Raw genomic sequence first — 25,153 nt, 5'->3', positions numbered from 1 at the left:
TTATTTCCAAAGTCCTACCCCGTCTTTCCTCTAACTATTCTATTATACAGCCTGGGCTGTCTCTCTTCTCTCCCTTGACCCCTTTACTTTTTGTCTTCATTCATTTTCTCTAGCCAATAGCTCTGTGACCTTTCCAAAATAAATTATTTTAGCTTCCTCTAGCTTCTCCAGTCCCCACCCTACCCCCACCACACTGCCCATTAATTCCACTGTCTTAGAAGGGAGTACAGAGAGGAGAAAATTGCAAAAGCTTATCCTTTATGATTCAAAAATAATTCTGTCATAGAGGTTTTAGGAATATCTATGATCCTGACTTCTAAAAAGGCATTGTGCTATTACACTTATGGTTATAACACGGATGAAAAGAACTCTCGAAAAATTTTAATTAGTTGAAATACTTCCCAAGAAGAGAGGCAGATGCAGTGATTACAGATTTTACTGAATCTTAAAAATCTTTCTGAATTTTCTGGACTATGTTGTAGTTCAGACTTTAGCATTCAATAGTCAACTGCTCCATTCAAGCAGCTCTTCAGAGGTGGCACCTTAAGAAATTAGAGTCACGAAAAGGTACCAAGACATGTTATGAACAACCACATTTCATCTTAGGTTCCTTGGTAATTAGTCGGAATGAGTACAATTGGACTACAACAGAGAGAAGAAACCAAATTCACTTTGCCTCATTTATGAGGAAAAACAATGAAAAGTCTTTTTCTTTTAAGCGTAAAGTGTGTTAGAGGGTAACAGACCAGTGAAGTCAGGGACGGTGCTGGGTTGTCATTTGATCTCAGCTGACTGGTTATAATGTGGCTGATGACCTCTGCATACAACTTATCATTCCTTGTTTCTCCTAAGAGTTTGCTTAGTTCTAGATCTCCTTTCAAAAGTAACAGCTGACATTTATCAATCACTTCCAGTGTGCCAGGAAATATGTTAAGCCCTTTGCATGCACAAACGCATTTAATCTTCACAACAACCCTAGGAGGTGGGTCCTTTTATAACCCTCATTGTGCAGATGAGGGAACTGAAGAACGAAGGGATTCACCAATTCCATCCTGGCTACTCATCAAGTAAGTGGTGAAGATGGGATTCAAGCCCACAGCAAGCAATCTTAAGAATTACTCCCAAAAGCCTTACTGTGACTCTCTATTTTGATTTCAAACGCTCGTGGGAGAAAGAGTACTTTTCTACTGTGTGTACACAACAGCAAACATTGCCCTGAGTTTGTTTACGTAGCTGTAAATTTAAAGATAATTCTGGAAGTCCTATATTGCATCTTCTTAGGGGCCGTGGTTCTCAGTCAGCCAGATTACTTTTTATTCTACAACAGCCATGCTGAGCGTATGCCTGTTTTTCCGACTGTTTCTCTTCATTCCTTTTTTCTGAAGAAATAATTCTCACAGGAAATAATTTCAAACCGGGCAGTGTGAGCGTGGGAGGAGAGGGAACAAGGGGGAGAGGACAGAGAATGGGGAGGGTCAGCAAGATGTTTAAAAAGCTGTATTTGGAAACCTTCCCATCAGTAAAGTTACTAAGACTCCAGTGAAGTTACTGAAGGTTTTTTTTTTTTTGTAATCTCATGAAATGCTTGGTGTGAAAAAAACTTTTGTGGAAACAAGTGAAGAGCCCAGCCTTATATCAAGTCATCACAGGGTAAAACAGAGGCAGCAGGAGAGGATGAGGGAGTGTGGAGGCAGACAGCCCTGAGGATCCTGAGGAACCCAGCAGGACGCTTAGGGAGAGCTCTGGACAATCCCAATCTGGGGACCTGTAGCTGAATCCACTTTAATCAGGTCTGTAGGTGAGCGGACGGCTCTTGACTGAGAGTGGGGTTATTCATTCACGTAATCAAACTGAATGGCTACGATGTTTTTAAATTGACAATACCATGTGTTGCCTCAGATGTGAAGCAACTGGAACTCTCATTCATTGCTGGTAAGAAAGTATATGGTACAGCCACTTTGGATAGGAGCTTGCAAGTTTCTCATACAATTAAACATATACCCACCCATGACCTGGAAATTCCCCTCATATATTTACCAAAGAGAAATGAAAACATGTTCACAAAAAGACTTGCACACAAACATCAACAGCGGCTTTTCTCCTAACAAGACAAAACCTGGAAACAACTCCATGTCTGTCAATGGATGAACGGATATTCAGATTGTGGCACACCCATACCATGGAATAACCACCATAAAAAGGAACACACCATGGACACATGCAACAGCATGGATGAGTCTCACAAGCGTTACGCTACGTGAGGGAAGCCAGACATACAAGACTACCTCCTGTATGATTCCACGTATATGGCTTCTATGACACTCTAGAAAAGGCAGAACAATAGTGATGGAAAACAGAGCGGTGATTGTGGGGGTTGGGGGTTGAGGGAGGAGGAGCAGATCAACTCCAAGCGGTACAGGGAACTATCTGAGGTGACAGAAATGTTCTGTATCTTGATTACAGTGGTGTTTATATGACTACACATGCATGTGTCAAAATCTCATCAAATTATACACTTCAAATGGGTGAATTATATGGTACGTAATTTACACCTCACTACAGCAGGGGGTTTTGTTATTGGTGTTTCAGTTTACATCACCCTCACTGGTAACCATAAAGACAGAAGTGCACGGATCCAGAGGACGCTCTCTTACAGAAGGGCAGTCTCACCTGCTTCACCCTGGGGTTTTTGTTGCTCATGGCTCCCCCCAATCCCCACCGTTCATGCTACTTAGGAAGAGATATTTCACCAGAGTGTGATTCAAGCTGAGTCTCTCGGCCAGTACAAAGTTGTTTTTTCAGGCCATGGTTTTAAAACATACTTACAAATTAAAAGCTGAACATCATCTTCTTAAGTGCACACAATCATAGTCCTTGGTTTATAACTAGGGCAGCCAGATAAAATATAGGACATCCAGTCAAATTTAATTTTAGATGAACAACAAATAATTTTTTAATATAACTATGTCCCCAATATTGCATAAGACATGGTTTTTATTTGCTTTATCTGGCGATCTGATTAAGAACACTACTGGTCCATGCATGGCCTTTTCAATTTTATTTATTCATTCACAATTAATTAGCTAATCAATTATTTAAGCTCATTTGCATGTTTTAGCTACAGGGATTTTCAGTAACTGTGGCTGTAACTACCCTCTTAAGAAACCACATAGCAACTCTAAGGCACTGAGAACTTATCTTAGACGACTGAGAAGTGACTGATTTAGGATCCTGTTCATCAAATTGTGATCTGCGGACACTGGCATCAACTTGGTGCTTGTTAGAAAAGAACCTCACTCAGGTCTCACCTAGACCGCCTGAACTCAGAATCTGCATTTTAAAAGTCATATGCATAGATAGTCAGTGGGAAGTTGTTGTCTAACAAAGGGAGTCCAACTCCAGGATGGAAGATGCCTTAGAGGACTGGGGCGGGGAGGGTGGGGGGCACTCGAGGTGGGGGGAGTCAAGGAAGGGAGGGAATATGGGGATATGTGTATAAAAAAAGATGATTGAACTTGGTGTACCCCCCAAAAAAATAATAAATAAATAAATAAAAAAAGTCATATGCACATTACTGTTTTAGAAGCACTGATTTAGAAAGCTGTGTTTCAGGAAAATTCCCAAGGGCATATGCAGGGTGGATTAAAGGAAAATTGACTTAAAGTACAAAAACCCCTTACAAGAATATTTTAAAAGTTTAGGCATTACTTCAAGATCTGAATTATGGTACAGGCAGCAGGAATGAAAAGAAAGAAATCGAAATGAGAAACACTAACAGAAAAAAAAGCGACGGGACTTGGTAAAGGACTGGATGGGGGAGGGAAAGGAAAGATATCAGAATCCGAATATAAATCAAGTAGAACCAGCAAAGTGTTTCTTGTATTCTTGGCAGTGGTTCTCAACCCTAGCAGCACATGATAACCACCTGGGAGCTTTAAGAAATACTGATGTATATGCCGAGTTGTGGGATTGCTGGGTCATGTGGTAGTTCTATTTTTAGTTTTTTAAGGAACCTCCATACTGTTTTCCATAGTGGCTGTACCAATTTTCATTCCCACCAGCAGTGTTAGAGGGATCCCTTTTCTCCGCACCCTCTCCAGCTTTTACTGTTCTTAGATTTTCTGATGATGGCCATTCTGACTGGTGTGAGGTGATACCTCATTGTGGCTTTGACTTGCATTTCTCTAATGATGAGTGATGTTGAGCATCTTTTCATGTGTTTGTTAGCCATCTGCATGTCTTCTCTGGAGAAATGGGCATATACCCTGAGAAAACCATAATCCAAAAAGAAACATGTGCCACAATGTTCACTGCAGCACTATTTACAATAGCCAGGACATGGAAGCAACCTAAATGCCCATCAACAGATGAATGGATAAAAAAGATGTGGCACATATATACAATGGAATATTACTCAGCCATAAAAAGGAATGAAATTGAGTTATTTGTAATGAAGTGGATGGACCTAGAGTCTGTCATACAGAGCAAAGTAAGCCAGAAAGAGAAAAACAATTACTGTGTGCTAACTCATATATGTGGAATCTAAAAAAAATGGTACTGATGAACCCAGTGATAGGGCAAGAATATAGATGCAGATGTAGAGAACGGATTCGAGGACACGGGGTGGGGGGTGAAGGGGAAGCTGGGACGAAGTGAGAAAGTAGCACTGACATGTACGCTACCAAATGTAAAATAGCTAGCTAGTGGAAAGCTGCTGCATAACACAGGGAGATCAACTGGATGATAGGTGATGACTTAGAGGGGTGAGATAGGGAGGACAGGAAGTCGTGGGAGGGAGGGGATACGGGGATATATGTATAAATACAGCTGATTCACTTTGGTGTACAGCAGAAACTGGCACAACTGTGTAAAGCAATTATACTCCAATAAAGAGCTTAAAAAAAAATAGAAATACTGATGTGCCTGGGTCCCAACCCCAGAGATTCTGATTTAAGGTGAAACCTGGGCATGAGAACTTCTAAATGCTCCACAGGTGATTCTAATGTGTAGCCAAGATTAAGAACCACAAACATGGGCTCTTCCAATCTATTTGTTTTCACTTAAAGAAATGATTTTCAACTCTGGCTACACTTCAGAATTATCTGGGGAGCTTTAAAAATGTATCAGTATCTAGACCCAGCTCTTAGAGATCCTGATTTAATTGGTAATGTTTTAGAGTTTCACAGTTGATTGTAATGTGCAGACAGGACTGAGAACATTCATTTGAAGCGCTCAGTTTAAATGATAATGTAGTAACTATTTTTTTCAAATAAATGTAAAATGAAGAGAGAATTCAGTGCTTACAGAATCCAAACCTTCTAGTTAGATGAAATATAAACTAACATTTTCAATGGCTTGTTATAATTTCACAATAAATTTTGCTTGGACTTGGCTGCAATTTCCATTTTTTCAAACCTCATTTTGCATCCAAACAAAAAAATCAGCTGACGACCACTGCAATGGATAACCATTTATGAAATAAGCGTTTTTGAGATGTTTAAAATATAATATGAAATCAACTGATTACAACCACAATAGCAATTATGTATCTTAGGAGTCAGTAAGGTCCTCAGGAAAGAGAGGTACAGAAATGACATGTCTAAAATTTATTTCTAGGTCAAAGTAAAGTATCAGGATTCAACCCTATTACTCAAGTCTAAATAAAACACATCAAGCAGAACATTTAAGCACTTTATAGTTAACTTGTCACTATAGCGTTATTTCATAAGTGCGCAAAGTGAAAAAATTTTTTTCAAAAAAGAAAAATGTTTCCAAATGACCTTTTATAAAATGGAAAATTGGCTTACCTCTTCCCTATGATTCTTAATTGGCATACAAAGAATACTTTGTGTCTTGTAGCCTGTAATTTGGTCAACTTCTGCATTGAACCAAGGATCCTAGTAAGGAAGAAGAAATTCAATTTAGTGACTGACCTGTTCAAAGACTGATTTGATTTTTCTGGTTTATAGGATTAGAGAAATCTAACCTTTGACTCACCTTGTTGTTCTGAATGACAATTTTATCATTGTAAGAGGCATCAAAGCATATAAGTACACATCATCTTGGACAAAGATAAATTTAAGGGTTTTTTAGCAGCTAGTATTAATGAAAAAATACAGATGGAAACAAATGTGAAGAAATAAAGGAAATTCAAAATATTAACCAATTTAGACAGCCTCACTTAAACTCGGGGGAAAGTGGCAACTCTCCCCCTCTGTAATACCGTTTGCCTATTCCCATCTCACTGATTCTTCTGAAAAAGAAACGCATCTTTGGTCTGAAAGTTTTCCTATAAAACCCATCACCTCCAAAATGACCATTCCAATACTGACTTGACTTCCCTCATAATGACTGTTTATATATTTCCTCACTGTTCTGTATTTCTATCTCAGATGTGCATAAGAATTAAAATCTTACCTTTTTTGTATCTAATAAAACTGCATGGCCTTCATCTATAATCAATTTCTCAATCTTTTGAATCTCTCTCCCCTTTTACAAAATACATCCTTGCACATTCAATAATCACAAAGGACTTCTGAAAAGTGTAAAATTTCTAAATGTGGCTTAAAGAAAGAAAGATACAGGCTATTTTCCATTAAACCAGATTGAGAAGATTAAAGGTAGGCTGTAAACTCTACGAGGGGCTTTTTCTGGTTCATCACTGTATTCCCAATATTAGCACAGGAACTCAGAAACATTTGTTCAATAAATGAAGGAAATCATGATATCATTAACAAATGATATCACAGTTATCCAGTGTGATCATTTTTAGCTTACTATAGTTTAAAGCAAATCTTATAGGTAGGAGGAAAAATATACTTGAGGAAATGGACAGACACCAGTATATGAGCTACAATTAGAATGGAAGCAAACATACCAGAACATAAACATCTGAATGCATATTGTTCCCTTCAAAGCAACTGCCTTGGGAACTTACATGCTCAACCTAATAATAGCATTATTGTTCTAAAAACTCTGCTTTTGGAATTCCCTTCAGAGAATATGGAATAGTCACACTGGAAAAATCCTCATCTTTGAAGGTCATTTCTGTTTGTTTTTTTTTTTAATTAGTCTAAAGTCACGCAAAGCCAAAGCTGTGAATGAAGTAAATGATTACACTAGATTCCATCAACTAGGGTCAGAAATGAGGCCAATTTTCCCCTGAGAGGGCCAAACTCTGGCAGTAAAGAAAATTTCAGAAGAAAAGTTATAAAATGGTGGAAAATCAATATGAATATTTTATATTATAAATAAACACTATTGCATTTTTAACTTTTCTGCAAAAGTGCTCAAAGTTATATTGAAAGACAGAGAAAACCTTGGCTGAATGTTTCCAAAAAGCAGTTCTTAAATAACATACTATATTGCTAGGTATCTAAAGAGAGCAGACAGGATACTGACATGGATGAAGTAAAAGAAGTTAAAAATTATGAATTTATATAGTGAATTATTCTACAAGCTAATAATCAAAATATGAATAGTAATGCATCCTCAGCAATTATTTTGTTAATGAATATCTGAATTACAAGACCAATTTATAGAAAAGAGGATTCAACCCAACTATCTAAGCAAAGCAAGAGTCTGAAATTAGAAGGACTTTCACAGAATTTTTTTGTGCATACTGGAAGTTTAAAATAAACAGCAGCCCTGGATTTCACTCTTTATTGAAGGAGGTAGGAGGAATGTATGCTTCAAAATCACTTTAAGCGAATTTTAGCATCTCAAAGAATTCTCCTTTAACAATGCACCCACTGCAGGGGTTGTAAACACATAGAGAACTTCTAAGCCCCATCGAAAGAAAAATAGAGCACAACTATTATTGTGATTATTTATTTCACTGTTTATGAGAACATGACAGTGTAAAAAAAACACAAAGCTTAGATATGCATCTCTCATAATAAAATAACTAGTACCAGACTTGCCCTCCAGCTGAAAAATATAAGATTAGACCACATACATGCAATAACTAAAACACACACAGTGAAGAGGGGAATACACACGACTGACTTGCATTAATCTGGTTCTTCCTGGGGGCACTTTTCCCCCAGGAGGAGAAGACAATTGGTATCCAGAGTAATAGTTCCAAATGGAACTGAATTCAGGGCTTCTAAAGTGGCTGGAATGTGCAAGGCAAAGTACCTGATAAGAGAGGCAGTGTTGTGGGTGGGGGTAGGGAGTGTAAAGGAGTGGCAGAAGACTGAGTGGCTAGTCACTTCAGACATGTATTTGGCAAGACTCTAAGAGAAGCAGCAAAAATTACCTGTTGAAGCCTGGAAGCAAGTGGTGATACCAATTATAACAATGTTTGAAGACACTGGGGTCCCACCCACCAGAGGAGATACCTTACTAGGCACCTCAGGCATTCAGTTGAGACACAGAAGGGCCACTCCTTGGAAGTAAGGACCATACCCTAGATTCAGACAACATTTCCTAAGACTAAATTTAAAACTAAAGTAGATCCATCCTAACAAATAATAATACCAAACCTGACAAGACGGAAAGCCTCTTCCAGTAACTCCACTGCCTACAAGAACAAAGGTCAGTCCTGTTTTAAAGGAAGTTGATATAATCCAAATGCCCCACAACAAAACATTCACAATATCCAACCTACAATAAAAAAAATTTAAAAAAATCACAACATGTGTGAAGAAATAGGAAATTGAAACCCACAGTAAAGAAAAAAAGCAGTCAATAGAAAATGACCTCAAGATGATTCAGAGGTTGGAATTAACAAACAGGGACTTTAAAGCAGCTATTATAAGTGTGTTTAAGCACTGAATAGAAAATATGGTAATAATGAACAGATGGACATCTCTGTAGAAAGAAAGAAGTATTTTAAAAAAGCCAAATGGAAATTCTAGAACTGAAAAATACAAAAGTTCATTGATGGATTTAACAACAGACTGGAAACAACAGAAGGGTCAGTGAACCTGAAGACAGATCAACAGAAAATATCTAGTCAAAAGGACTGAGAGGACAAAAAAAAAATCTATAAAAAAGTTAACAGAGCCTCAGTGTTCTCTGAGTCCAACATCAAATGGTCTAACATATATACAATTGGAGTTCAAAGAGAAGTGAATGGAGCAGAAAAAATATTTGAACACATGACCAAAAATTTCCCAACATTAGTGAAAACCTTAAACATACACACATAGTGTGAAAATGACATATATTGTGAAACTCATAAGGTGAAAAATGAAGGCTGGCTGACTTCTCATAAGAAAAATTAAAACCAGAAAAAAGTGGCAGAACATTTTAAGTGTTGAAAGGAAACTACTATTAACTAAGAATTGTCCAGGCAGTGAAAATATCTTTTAGGATTACAGTCAAAATAAAGGCATTTTCAGATAAATGAAATCAGAGAATTTGTCACCACCACACGGGTACTAAAGAAGAGTTAATGAAAGCTCTTCAGCTTGAAGAGAAAGATAAGAGATTCTACAGAGAGGAGTAAAGAGCTTGGAACATGGCTTGAGCCCATGCACACATATATAAAGAATAAGGAAATGAATCCAGAAAGATATTGCTATGATTTATGTTAAGGAGTTTTATAGTGTTTTCTGTTTTCCTCTAGGAGTTTTATAGTGTCTGGTCTTACATTTAGGTCTTTAATCCATTTTGAGTTTATTTTTGTGTATGGTGTTAGAGAATGTTCTAATTTCATTCTTTTACATGTGGCTGTTCAGTTTTCCCAGCGCCATTTACTGAAGAGACTGTCTTTTATCCATTGTATATTCTTGCCCCGTTTGTCAGAGATTTGGGTTATGATGGCATCTGTGTGCTGGGATGGTGATGCACTGCCCCTCCTCCCACTCGAGAGGGCATGGAAGTTTTGTGTCCCCCACCTCGTTCCTTGCCCTATGCATCTCTTCTGTTTGGCTATTTCTGAATTGTATCCTTTATAATAAAACTGTAGTGTTAATTATAGTGCTTTCTGAGTTCTGAGTCATTTTAAGAAATCATTAAATCTGAGCAGGGAACTCCTGAATCTGTAGCTAGCCAGACATGGATGTGGGGATCCTATGTATGGCTGGCATCTGAAGCGGGGACAATACTGTGGCACTGAGTCCTTAACCTGTGGGGTCTGCACTAACTCCACGTAGCTAGTGTCTGAATTGAGCTGCAATGTAGCTCAAAGCTGGTGCAGGAGAAGTGAAGAACTGACTGTTGTTTGTAAAACCAAACAAGGTCTCAAGGTCAACGTCTGTGGTATTCCTGCCAAAAGTGCCTAACTTGTATCTATTCAAGGAAAACATTCTACAAGATAACTGCCCTGTATTCTTCCAAAATACATGTTAAGAAAGATAAACCCTGAGAAACTATTCCAGATTTAATGGAGACTAAAGAGATAGGACAAGTATATGCAATATGCAGTCCTGAATTAGAGCCTTGATCAGAGGGAAAAAACAACTATAAAGGACATCATGGAACAACTGACCAAATTTGACTATAGAATGTCAGATAAGAGTACTGTATCATAAAATTTCCAGATTTTGATTAATGTATCACAATTGTGTAAGAGAATATTCTTGTTAGAAAATATATACTCATAAAAAAGTCTCCAAATGGCTCAGAAAAAAAATAATATGCATATATTACTTACATGCATTATACATAGAAAAAGAAAATAATAAAGCAAATGGCACAAAATATAAACAATTGGAGAATCTGCGTAAAGGGTATACACAAGTTTGTGATGCTGGTCTTGCAACCTTTCTGTAAGCTTGAAATAATATAAAAATAAAAGATAAAAGAAAACGAAAATGGAAATAACACAGTAGACTTGCCAAATTATATGTCGGTTTTCTTCCACAAAGTGGAATACCTAAAGATTATTAGAACATTGAACAAAGATAGAGCAGTTCCCGAACTGTGTTTCCTGGAGTACAATTATGCCATGACAAATTTATCAAAATTAATAATTTTGATAAATTAAAGACTTATCAAAATTAAAACAGTTGCTGTTGTTCTTTCTTTCCTCTGAAAATTCATTTTAGAAATAATTTCATTCATCAGAAATTCACTTGAGTAGCAAGTGAGACCTGTAGGATGAAAGCTGGTGAAGATTTGTTTATCTGGAGAAGGACTGAAAAGGGAGGAATAAAGTAGGGGTGGGTGAAGGCCACATGAGTGGCAATGTGACCCTTCCCTAAGACCTTCCAAGTTTCCTCCCTAGAAATCATGGTATCCATGGAGAGGCTGTCTCCAGGAAACAAGAGAAGAGTACAAGTTTTGCATTCCAGTTGACTTAGGAAAAAGGGTTGTTTACACAATGTAAATCCTTTGACATAGGAAATCTTGGGGAGGCTTATGGCTTCCACAGGTCATGGAACCAGGGGTTCAAAGCAATTTGTGATGGTTAATTTTCTGTGTCACCTTGACTAGGCGAAGGGATACCCAAGTGGCTGATAAAATGTAATTTCTAGGTGTGTCTATGAGGACGTCTCCAGAAGAGATGAACATTTGAATCAGGAGAATGAGTAAAGAAGATCTTCATCAACGCAGTGGGCATCACCCAATCCCTTGAGTACCTGAACAGAACAAAAAGGGAGAGGGAGGACGAATTTGCTTTCGGAGCTAAGACATCCATCTTCTCTTGCCCTCCTGCTGTCCATCAGAGCTCTTGGAACTAAAGCTTTTGGACTCAAACCAGAGTTACACAATTGACCCCTCCCTGATTCTTAGGCCTTCAGTTGATTATACCATCAATTTATCTGGTTCTCCAGATTGTGCAGATGGTGGGCAGATTGTGGAACTTCTAGGCCTCCATATCCAAGTGAGCTAATCCCTACAATAAATCACTTATTTATCTCTGGATATCCTACTGGTTCTGTTTCTCTGAAGAACACTGACTAATACACAATTCAATCTTGATATTGGATGATATCTAGTTTTCACATATGAGGATAATGCCAACACATTTATATAGTTGTTCTGATTATTATGTGTTAATATCTTATTATTAATAAACACTGTGCCACATTCAAGAAATTTGCACAAATGATGGGGCTGATGAAGGAGGAGATGATGTGTGACTGAACACCATTGGTATTTGTGGTCTAATTGAAACTCACTGGTCTAAACTGTGGACCTTGTCTTCTATTTTAAACATATTAATGTATTATTTTATTAATAACAAAATAGTTGAATCCCTACATTTATATCATTCTGTTACAAAGTTTTAAAAAGTGAATCAAAAGTTGACCATTTCTTACAATTAATCTATCTAGGAGACTATTTTTTTACTCTTAGCTTCAATCTGAGCACTACTTTGTTTCACGGCCACTTCTTGGTTTTCTACTGCTACATTATTAATTTTTAAGTGTTCTGTGGTCTCATAAGCTGAAGAAATGTGTCATTTTCACAGACACGTATTTAAAGCAGTAGGACTCAGAAAACATAGAATGTACTTTCATATTCTGACTATTTTCATAAAAGGCTATGAGACAGTATTTTGACTATTCAAATTATGAGTGGGCTAAGTGATGAATTACCCACTAGCCAACTGATTTCCACTGTTAATACCAATGTAAATTATGGCCCAGATCAATCCCACAACTTCTAATGAAATTCCTGGGATGGGAATAACTTCTGCAAGGCCTCTATAAACACAGATCAAGGGTGTCAAGGGTGAAGCAGCAACATGAGAAATCCACAGACTAAGAGGCTTCAGTCTGGGGTCACTGCAAATCAAGGACACTGAGCCTATTTTAGATGGCAGTACAAGAATTAAATCATTACTAACTGCAAAACAAAGATTACACCATCAAAACTCTAAAGATGGTAAACAGATTAAATAACGTGCATATAAGTGAAGAAATTCTCAGGGCTGGAGAAATTTAGGACCATGCAAACAGATGAAGGCTTTCTCAGCAAAGCTGTAGCATATTTATGGTCCTACTGTACTTGGGACTATAGTGCCATTGAAAAGCGGAAACCCAGCTGTCACCTAAGACAGGAAGGGAATTCTGCAAATTTGGCAGCCATCCTTCAGCTGTGTCCTTAATACCCCTCTTGGAGTCTGCTATGCTGTGACATTACTTACAGAGCTCAAAGAGGTCATGGAGATAGCTCCGTGAAGAATCAAAATTGAAAAGACTGCTGGTATAGAGTGGATTCTGAAAGCTATCTCAGGATTTAGCCAATCTGAACTATCACATCTTTCCCCAGATACCTGCCCTCAGTATTTCTCACCAGTTACTATTACTTATTCACCCAACTTCAAAACCTGAGTCTTCTCCAACTCCTCTTTTCTCCTCACTTCCACCTCCTGTTAGCTGCCAAGACTAGCAGATTCAGCTTCTTCATCTTTAATCCATTCCCTCCTTTTGGTCTCAAAGGCCAGTGCTCTGGTTCAGGTGCTTACTCCCTCAGGCTATTTAACCTGTCCTCCCAGTTTCCAGTATTTTTCCCTCTAATTCATTTTATGGCCACCATAATATTCATCTTTCTAAAGCACAGTCTGAATCATGCCAGTCCCCCTTTCAAACCATCTTTAATTAGTCCTCATGGCTCTGAATCAAATAAATACTCCTCAGCTTGGCATTTAAGACCCCAGTAATCTCCAGTAGCTCCTCAACGTCTATACTATCACCCACACATTTCCTTACAAGCACCCCATGGTCCAACTTCCTGTTTCTTCCTCAAACTTCTTTTTGCAACTGGATCTCAATATGCACACGACTCAATCTACTGAAATCTTATCCATCTTCCAGGGTCCATATCAATCATTGCTTCCTCAAAGAAACCTCTCTCCATCTCCCCAATTATATGTGATCTCCTGCTTCCCTGAACCTAACACATTTTCCCTGGATCAATTATGACCTGCTATCTAGTCTACTTATTTATCTCATCTACTATAATTTTCTCCCAATCAATATTTATTAACACTTATCTATGTTCCAGGCACTGTATTAGGCATCAGGAGTACAGGAGTGAATAAAACATCTATGACCCCTCAAATGACACAGAGGAGCCTCAAGCTGGTATTATTATGGAATCTTCAAAGTGTACCACATGATAAGTAACTAGCATAATTGTTCTAGCATGATGCCAGAACATAATTCATAAACATACTAAGTGTCATTCAATTAAGATGATTTGTTTAAAACCTCTAATTCAATTAATAAAAGAATCATTTTAAATGGGAAATTTGAAAAATCATACAGTGTAAACTTTAAGTCCATAATAAAGATCTGTTCATAATGGAAGCAAAAGTGGAAGAAATATCAAATCTTTCCATTGAAATATTGTAGGGCAAAAATGTCCATTTTCTAGAGCTATCCACACATTTATTTGTTTAATGAAACGAAAGAGTGGAAAGAAAGAAACTCAGACTTTGGTGTCAAAGGGACTTCAAATGAATGAATATGATGAATTGAGTGAATGAATTTAAAAAGACTATGGGTTTGGCTTTCTGACACTTTTTGGACCTATCATTTTAGAATCTTAGTAAAGTCCCCAGAGGTTCATGTGGAGATAACATAGATAGGGGATAAGTATAGTGATGAGGTAAAAAGATGAAAGAATACAACTGTGAGATGAGCTATGTTAAATTATCATTAAGCAGGAAAACAAGACAATATTTCCCTCAGGCCTCTATCCTTGATTCAGCCCCCAGTGAAGAAACTCTGGCATTTAAAAGATGGGGAGGTCCTTACCAGACAGTCCCATTTTTAACAAGTATGCACATTTTTACATCTCAGTTTCAAATATCTCCACAATTCACAGCAGTTGTCCAAGGCCCCACCCACGCTCCACCTCCCACCCCGCCTCTGTTTCTTATTTACCTCATATGCATCTTTGATGTTCAAGGGCTCACCAAGAGCAGCCACATGTCCCACGATGCCTTTGTTCCACTCTAAGCGGATACAGTTATTTGAAGCTTCTTCCAGTGTTGAACCTTCTGCAACATCAAAGAGGCGGCTGATAAGAAACTTGTCGTTGGAGCTGTCCTCACAGACAAGGAACAGGGAATAGCGGTCAGCGGAGATGAGTCCATGGATGTGCAAGAAAATTTTGTGACATAAGGCTGTGACATCCAAGTGACTAGAAATATCTTTCACTAATTCCAAGAGTCTTGAGCACTGGTCCCCTTCATCATTATCAAACCTTGGGGGGGTTAGAGGCATCTGTTCCTTCTTTTCTGAGTCAGAGAGGAAGCTCACAGTTCCCTCAGAATCCTTGACGACAATGGGTCTAAGAGGCCGATCAAATTCGGAGGCGGAGATTTTCCTGGTTGGTGTTCCAGGGACGCTGCTCTCTGCACGGGGACTCTGCTGCGAGGGGCAAGAGCAAGCTTCCGTGTGGCCTCTGACGCCTTCCTTGCACACAGGGATGGTGTGAACTCTCTCAGCAAACCATGCATTGACCATTTCTCTGCAGAAAAGAACATGTAGACACAGTAAATGTTTGAGGAATACCCCTTCTTAAATATTGCTACCCCGGAAAGCTTCTAAAAAGCCGCTCATGGTAAACTGATGTGGTAATGATTGATTTGTCATAGAAAATAAAAACAAGATGGTTTATTTAAGACAGTTTTATTTTGAAAAACTCTAGAGGACAATTGCTTCAGTGAACATTTTAATAAAGCCTAACTCCTATAACGTGTATTTTCAGATATCTGATTTGTAACACATTGTCAAGTCTGCTCCTCTCAAATCAGTTTGTGTTAAAGTAAAAGACACTAAATTTGACAAGAGTCTTAGGAAAATATAAATATGGAAATTTATCTGCTATTTAAAACATACAACTTTTTCTGAAGTTAAATATTTAAAAATTTTTAAAAATTTATATAAAATTGGCTAGCTAATATGCTTAATTGTAGATAGTTGTTTTAATCTATATCGCTACATATAGATTAGATTTAGAAAGGGAAATGGAAAATATAAACCATTTGATCTGGTATGTGGTAGAAAGATTATAGATTTCCATTAAAATCATCCTAATAAGATTTGTTCAATTAATGGTAAAGATGATCTCTTCTTCTAGAGTATCTACTCCTTGTATAAAGGAGAAAACAAAAAAGGTAGGTAATAACTAATATAGAAAATTCAGTCCAAGAAAACTTAAGTTATTTATGTTATTAATGTGCCATCCCATGAAAAAAACCCATTTGGGCTAAAGCCTTCACAGTGGGTGATTTTTTAAAACAAATATGCCAGAGATCATACACATCCAAATGATTGTTGTTCAGGTCAAATAATTCCTCTTGGGAAGCTGCATTCTCATGCCAACGGATGGTGCCATTACTTTAGACATTTTTGGAACTCTTCTTTTGAAACTAACTTCTAAAAATTTTCAAGAGCCACATAAGAATATTAGTTTTTTAAATTAATTTTTTTTGGAGTACAGTTGATTTACAATGTTGTGTGAGTTTCTGCTGTACAGCAAAGTGAATCAGTTATACATATATCCACTCTTTTTTTGATTCTTTTCCCATGTAAGCCATTACAGAGTATTGAGTAGAAAGAATATTTGTTTTATCTTAAAGTTAGATCTTGTTTTTCACTAAGCCTTCCTCTCAAAACAAGCAAGTAAAACCACAAAAACCTAGAGTAAAAGCTAACTTAATGTATATCTTATGCATTAGACTTGACTTTTTCTGAAACTCAAATTCACTTTCAAGAGACAGAAACTTGCTACCACTGAGGATACTTAAAAGAACTGGCCTATAAAAGCAATGCAATCTCCACTTGACAATGACTTACTGATTATCTTCACCAAGGAGCCAGGATAAAAAAGTTTGACAGTGTATCATTTTGGAGAGTGCAGGGAAACAGGCACTCTCTAATCCTTCTGGATGCAATAGAAATTGATAACACCTCTTCAGAGGGCAAGTAGGCAATAGCTAACAAGTTTTAAAATGCATTTATCCTTTGTTCCACAGATTTTACGCATGTGGGAAAAGAAGTACCAGGGTATTTATTTACTGTGGTACTTTTTGTTATAGCAAAGATAAGAAGCAACCTAATACCACAAACAGAAGCCTGGCAAAAACACATCATGGCGGACTTCCTAGGTGGCGCAGTGGTTAAGAATCCGCCTGACAATGCAGAGGTCACGGGTTCGATCCCAGCTCCAGGAAGATCCCACATGCCACGGAGCAACTAAGCCCGTGTGCCAAAAAAAAAAAACAAACACATCATGGCACATTTATAAAGGGAACACTAGGCAGACATTTAAAAATGGTCATAGGTACTGATGTGAATAGTTATCACAATTTATTAAGTGAAAAAAGAAGATCCAGAAGGGAGAAAGAAGAGTTAGCCTTTTTTCTGAGTCTCTACTAAGTCTTTCACTTATAGAATGTTCCCTTAATTATTTTATTTTGAACAGCAACTATTGTTTGGTAAATACTGTACTACCCTGAAATGACACCAGTCTAGAATGAAATGGGTCAAAAAAAAGATAACACAGATATGATCAGGATTACCCCATAATTCCAAGTGTTAGATACAGTTATAAATTTTAAAGTTCTCTTTAAAAAGCAATGTAGGGACTTCCCCCGTGGTCCAGCGGTTAAGACTGCATGCCCTCAAGTGCAGGGGGCACAGGTTTGATCCCTGATTGGGGAACTAAGATCCTGCATGTGACGCAGCATGGGCCAAAATAGTAATAATAATAATAATAATAATTAGTTTTTAAAAAAGCAATGTAGGGCTTCCTGGTGGTGCAGTGGTTAAGAATCCGCCCGCCATTGCACAGGGAAAGAAACCATAAACAGGACTAGAAGACAACCCTCAGAATGGGAGAAAATATTTGCCAATGAAGCAACGGACAAAGGATTAATCTCCAAAATATACAAGCAGCTCATGCAGCTTCATACCAAAAAAGCAAATAACCCAATCCACAAATGGGCAGAAGACCTAAATAGATATTTCTCCAAAGAAGACCTGCAGATGGCCAACAAACACATGAAAAGATGCTCAACATCACTACTCATTAGAGAAATGCAAGTCAAAGCCACAATGAGGTATCACCTCACACCAATCAGAATGGCCATCATCAAAACAACTAAAAACAATAAATGCTGGAGAGGGTGTGGAGAAAAGGGAACTCTCCTGCACTGCTGGTGGGAATGTAAGTTGGGGTACAGCCACGATGGAAAACAGTTTGGAGGTTCCTTAAAAAACTAAAAATGGAACTAACATATGACCCAGCAATTCCAATACTAGGCATATACCCAAAGCAAACCATAATCCCAAAAGAAACATGTACCATAATGTTCATTGCAGCACTGCTTACAACAGCCAGGACGTGGAAGCAACCTAAATGCCCATCAACAGATGAATAAAGAAGTTGTGGCACATATATACAATGGAATATTACTCAGCCATAGAAAAGAATGAAATTGAGTTATTTGTAATGAGGTGGATAGACCTAGAATCGGTCATGCAGAGCAAAGTAAGCCAGAAAGAGAAAAACAAATACTGTATGCTAACTCATACATATGGAATCTAAAAAAAAAAAATGGTACTGATGAACCCAGTGACAGGGCAAGAATAAAGATGCAGATGTAGAGTATGGACTTGAGCACACAGGGTTGGGGGAGGGGGAAGGAATGGGGAAGCTGGGACGAAGTGAGAGAGTAGCTTTGACATATATACACAACCAAATGTAAAATATATAGCTCATGAGAAGTTCCTGCATAACATAAGGAGACAAACTCGATGATGGGTGATGACTTAGAGGGCCGGGATAGGGAGGGTTGGAGGGAGTCACGGGAGGTTGGGGATATGTGTATAAATACAGCTGATTCATTTTGGTGTACCTTAAAAATTGGCACAGCACTGTAAAGCAATTATATTCCAAAAAAGAGCTTAAATTTAAAAAAATGACACAAAGATAACCAAAAAATTAAAAAAAAAAAAAAAAGAATCCGCATGCTAGTGCAGGGAACACAGACGGGTTCAATTTCTGGTCTGGGAAGATCCCACATGCCACGGAGCAACTAAGCCCGTGCACCACAACTACTGAAGCCCATGCACCTAGAGCCCATGCTCTGCAACAAGAGAAGCCACTGTACTAAAAAGCCCATGGCACCACAACGAAGAGTAGCCTCTGCTTTCCGCAACTAGAGAAAGCCCGCACGTAGCAATGAAGACCTAACGCAGCCAATAAATAAATAAATAAATAAATAAATAAATAAATAAATTTATTTTTAGAAAAGCAATGTAGTAAGTATACTGTACAGATCCCCGTTGTATACCTACAGCACAGAATCTTTTAAAATATAATTGCCTAATGTTTTATAAATTCATGACAAGGCTTAGGACAAAATTTCCAGTGATGAGAACATACACTGATAATAAAATAATGCTGTATCTCAAAAACTTCGACAGAAATGAGGGGGACATACTTTGGGAAATGCTTGCATTACCTCCAGAATCACAGCAGCAGTGCCAAAGACACTGATGTCAGACATGTATGTGAAAAATGCACAGGAAGCATTTGAATAAGCTGTTTCATAAAATGTAAGACAGAAAAAAGCAATACATTTAACTTAACGTCTCGTCTTGTGATTTAAAAGTGTGTACATGTAACTTAAATTCTCAAATGTATACAAAAAATAGGCATTTTAACTATTTCAGCTACAAACCTGAAACACAGCCTCAACTTTTCTTATCCTCTCATTGAAAAATGGTGATCGACTTTTAAATTTTTTAATCAAACCACCTACTTGACAACTCCATGTGAACATCTAAACAGACACCTTAAAATCGTGAAATCAGAATTCCTAATGGCCCATCCTTCGTCTTGCTTCAACCTCACTCCTTGACAGTTTTCTTCATATTAATAAGTAGCACCATGATCTCCCTAGCTACTCAAACATCTAGGAGTTACTCTGAATTTGTTTCTTTCAACTCACACGTCCAATCCAGCAGCCAAGTCTTGTCTACGTGACTTTCAAAACCCTATATTCTAGTCTGTTCATTTCTATCTCCTGTACTACCTCCCTGATCCAAGCCCACCACCTCTCACCTGGGACTGTGGCCACAGCCCCTTAACTGGTCTCTCTGATATTATACTAGCCTCCCTTCAATCCATTCTCCACACAGCAGCCAGAGTCATCTTTGAACAAAGAAAACCTTAACATCTTAACTACCCTACTTGGCTTCTCACTGAATTGAGACTCAAACTCAAACTCTTTCTATCCCCTACCATAGCCCCTCTCGCCCATGCCGGCCCCTTGATACTCCTCATCACATCAAACTCTAACTGCCCCCAGTCTGGACCACTCTACTCACCTGCACCCGGCTGACTGCAGCTCCTCATCCCCTGCGCAGACAGGTCTTCCCTGATCACTCCACCTCAAGTGGCCTCGACACACTATGTTCTCCCCCCACGCTATCTGAATTCTTACTATCGTCTATTTTTCTTGTTTACCAATCTGTTGGTTTATTGTCTGCCTCCTCCGAGGAGATGTAAATGTCATACTTGTCTGTCTTGTTCACGGCTGCATGTCTGTACTTAGAAAATGCCTTGCACATACTAAGACCTTGATAACTATTTGTGTGAATGAATAAATAAATGAAGCCTCCTAAATTAACTGCATTAAAAGGGACAATAGTCCTTTGAAAATGTGAATGCTGGTATATTTGTTACAGAAAATCAACATTGTGTTTTAGCTATTAATGTTCATCTTCCTTTGGATGTGAGTCTCATAACTGACCATGGCTAATTTACCCTATAGGATATCCTATAGGGCCTAATATATGTCTTAAACTAAGCCAGTGTCCAAAAATTCTTTGTTAGGTGTTTTGTATTATATTTAATTGTGTCACAAGTGTTTTACCTCTAGATATTTTCTTGGAGAGATGAACTCAGTATTAAATGACACAGGAAAAATAGATCTGGTATATTCAGTGAGTCAATCAACAATTTTTATTAACTACCAGTCATGGAGGGAAGGGTTTTCTCACGACCACATTATTGATTATCTGAGTCCCTGTAGATATGTCCCTGCGTAGGAAAACATATGTTATCATAACATCAAAACAATCACTTATAAACCAAGCATAAATGAAATTAAATCCTCTCTCACACCTCTCTCTCTTTAGGCATCCCTTGAGGTTTTGCAGTGCATGACCTACGTGGCTGTATGAAGTGGGCCTTCCTTCCTAAGACTAATATCTATCATCTCCTGTTGATTGTTTTTTAATACTTTAATCTCTGCAAATACAAATCACCTGGAGACTGAAATTTTACACTCTTATGTAAGATATAGAATTTCTAGAAGGAAACCAAGGTGATATTGGAGAACTATTCTAATATTACATAAAGCCACTGATAATTAAGGGTTAAGTCCAATTAAAAAACAGCTAACAACTGGAAAAAATCAACAAGGATCATGATATAACAAACACGTGAAAAGAGAATTCTATTCAAAGAACTGCATTCTAGATTAAGAAAGGCTGCTGGAAAAACGTCAAATATTAATTTTAAAAAACTATATTTGAGGAAAAAAGACTCTCTTTAGGATCCTGCTGCGAATGCCAAATAAGAAGTAAAGATACTTGTGTTTACGATACAGCCTTGCCAGAAAATTGTTTATTTTAATAGCTTGGAGTTTTCATTATAATCTAAATCTTCTTAAATCTAAAATAAGGTAAATTTACTCTTATAACCCGCGGTTCCATTTTTCAAGATAAAGTTCCAATCAAAGCCTTTTCACTGATATTTTTCCGTTTTAATTGGATTCACTTCTGTGTCCTTTTTTTTCTAGAATAAATTATTCTCATGAAGGTCCTTGAGTGTGTCAGGCACTAGGGATACAGGAGTGAGCAAGCCCAGACCTCTCCTCCCCAAACTGAAGCTTATATTGTGTCCAGCAGCTAATTTACACACACACTGAATTTGCTGTCATATGAAGTTATATGTAACTGCATGTGAATGAAAAAAGATGGAAAGATGAACATGTCAGATATGAGGGTAATATACCAGATGGGATTCAAGAAACCTGGCTGGTAGCTCTGATGGGGCAAATCACTTCTTTGGCCTGAGATAGGATCTCTGTTTTCCCTTCTTTCTCTTCCTTGAGTCTCTGAGATTTTGAAAAGTATTTACATTAGTGATATTGGAAGGGAAAAAAAAGCACCATTTTATTTAAACCTCGTGAAGCAGGCATGCACAATCCCAGTTTCTAAATTATGAAGCTAAATTAAATGGCTGAACCAAACACATTCTGCAAGCTGGTAACAAAACCTGGAATCAAATCTGGGTCTCCTAATCCAAGTCTTACGGCCTACAAGAACCTAAAAGTTCCCAGAACATCAATGTTTGTCACGAAGACACTTCATAATGTCTAGCTGCATCTGAAAGAGTCAAAGATCAAATTTAAACACACAAGGCATAGAGAAAATAAAATCACCTATAATACACATCCTCTAACTAAATTCTTTCCATCCAGATCATAAAAGGACAGCACACTTAACCACTGAGGTAAAAACACTGCCTCAAGGGATTCAGAGAACCAAGATTCTTAAGGATAGTGTCCTGAAAAAAAATCTGACTGAATCCCATGCCTATGTTTCTCTGAAAGCATAAAATGTTTTACAAACCGAAAATGATTCACTGAAAAGAATATATAATAAATGTGTTCAAGAGAAGAATAATTCTCAGGGCTGCTAGATTTAGCAAATAAAAATCCTGGATAATCCAGTTAAAACTCAGTTTCAGGTAAACAATGAATAATTTTTTAATATCAGCAGTATCTAAAATTCAAATTTTACTGGGTGTCCTATATTTTAGCTGGCCACACTAGTCACTCGATATTCTATTTTTCCCAAGTGACACTGTTGGCAGGTAGACAACAAAGAAAAAAGCAGGTTCTATGCAGCATGCTAATGAGCTCCAGGCTATCAAATCACTAATACTAATTTTATCATTGAAAGAGCACAAAGGATCCTGTGTAAGATAACTGAACCTTTTGAAAGCTCTTGGATTAATAATTTGTGGCATAAAAGTCTTCCTAAAATCAAGCTTTTTCATTTTACTGTCCAAACTATACCATATATTTAATAGAGAAAAAAACAAACTGCAATCTATTTATAAAAGGGAGGCTGACTACGTACTAAAAACTCTTGGGACTTACAACCACACCCCGAGAAGCTGTGTTTTTCAGCCATAAATCCTAAATTCCAATCTGTATCTTAGCTTTTGCTACCAATGGGATTTGTGACCAGTGGCAAACAATTTCCTTCTTCTGAGTTTCGATTTCATCCTCTGTATAATAGGGGAAATACTGCCTATTCTAACTTCTTCATGAAGCGCAAGGTGCTGACTTTCTTCAGCAGAGTATGAAGTCAAGAATACCAAACTGGCCATCAGGAGAGAACTCTAGTTCCAACTATAAGAATACACAGACGTGAGGCTGAACCAATCACAACTTCTCTGGAGTTCATTTTCTCCAGAGTACAAGTTCTTCATTGTACACACGGTCAGCCATATGAACAGGTCATGAAGCCTGCTTACATGATGAACGGGCCAGTAGGTGATGAGGATTAGGTTGGTCAACTCTTGTCATCTCCCTTTGCCCCTCAGCTTCCTCATTTTTAAACAGGCAAAAGACTTCTTCCTCCTTCACTCACCGCACAGGGTTGGTGTGCGAGTCAAGTTAGAAAACGCACGTGGAAGCATTTCAAAATCTCTTCCATATATTGAAGATGTTGCTATCTCCTAGACCCTTAGGATTCATTCCAGTGGAGACGTAGGGCTGGGGTAAGGAGCCATGGCTGTTCACTCCCTCCTAAAGTCCAGCCAAGAGAATCAGAGAAAGTGAGGGAGAAAAAGGTTGTATTCCTGGTGGTACAGGCCCACAGGCTGAGTGGGCCTAAGAGGGTTTGGAAACAGGCTGACTACCTGCACCCTGAGCATCCAGAGTACTTGTCCAAAGCAGATACTGCAGATTGTCACTCATTATAGAATCCCACTGAGTTCTCCCTCTAAAAAGAAGAGTTACATCATAATTCTACATAAATTACATCCTAGCCATTTGAACGAAAAGAACAAAATGGATGCACGTTCCACAAAGGTATTCTACCCTCTCCTACAAGCACTGATAACTTAGTGACTCTGCTTTCAGGTATCAGCAAGTCCTTGCTAACTGCCCTGCAATCGAAAGCAGAACAGACCTCTTGAAGTCTTTGAGTTGATTTAACTTTTACAAGGCTGTTAATGAAAGACAACAGGCCCTGGTTAATGAAGGACAACAGGCCCGGGACCCTTGAAAAAAACCCACAGCCAAGGGAAATGCAATAAAAATTAACGCCAAGAATTTATCATCGATGACAAGATCCCGATGTTTAACACCCCATCTAAGTCATTCCTTCTCTCCTCACCGAAATCTGTTTTATTATTCTCCAGTCAGTTATTTCCTTCCACATTTTATTACACACAAAATTTCTCACCTCATAAATGAGTTGCATTATACACCTTTTTAAAATGGGTAAATTCGATGTAGTTTTGTTTTTAAACTTCTACAATATGTCTTAAAATAACTGGAGAAACCCTGGAGGGTGCCAACATCAATGTTGGGAGTTACTTCACTCAGGTAACATGAATGTGAATACCATCTGTGCTTTCAAACTTACAGGTACCAGAGATGCTGCTCAGGGCTCACGAAGGGATCCTTTCCCTTCCTGAGCAAGTAAAGAACCCAAAAGATTGAAATTAATTAGATAGCTGGAAATACAGCCACTGGAAGCTGATCAAAACGTGCCATGAGTTATCATAAATGTGACTTGGATTTTAAACCCCCAATCTCTTAAAACAATGAATCCAATCAGAAGTCTACTATCTTAGTATTCTACTTTACTGAAGACGCTTGCAGCTCAAGAGTCCCATCCGTGCAATGATGATTTAATACAAAAATCAGTGTCATGAGGAATAACGTTTAACATATTTTGATTTCAGGAGGCTTCTGTAAAGCCCCAACGGCACTGCATCCTTCAAGACAATGTTCATTGTGGCTGGAGCACCCTACAAAACTAAATGAGTTCATGCACTCAAAAGGCCAGGCGGCCAGGTTCTAGCAGCTGCTGCAGGAAAAGGCTGAGCTTGACATTTCCAGTGTCGGGCATTTGGGATCTTTGGTAATACACAGAGAAATGGAAAGAATAAATTCATTCGTGAATGATAAGAAAAAAGCATC

At 38.0% G+C, this 25,153-nt stretch overlaps 1 protein-coding gene across 1 annotated transcript in view; it reads right to left on the bottom strand.

Annotated features, from left to right (window-relative positions):
* LOC130835002 (cGMP-specific 3',5'-cyclic phosphodiesterase-like) overlaps window positions 1–25,153 on the bottom strand; it is a 43,534-nt gene that overhangs the window by 6,304 nt on the left and 12,077 nt on the right. Inside the window, exon 2 of the mRNA XM_057706168.1 lies at window positions 14,790–15,378. Within this exon, the coding sequence (XP_057562151.1) occupies window positions 14,790–15,378 (589 nt within the window). The remainder of the gene's footprint in view (window positions 1–14,789; window positions 15,379–25,153) is intronic.

This window comes from Hippopotamus amphibius, chromosome 13, assembly GCF_030028045.1.
Source record: "Hippopotamus amphibius kiboko isolate mHipAmp2 chromosome 13, mHipAmp2.hap2, whole genome shotgun sequence".
NCBI classification, from domain to species: Eukaryota; Metazoa; Chordata; class Mammalia; order Artiodactyla; family Hippopotamidae; genus Hippopotamus; species Hippopotamus amphibius.
This window is presented reverse-complemented; position numbering and strand designations above follow the sequence as displayed.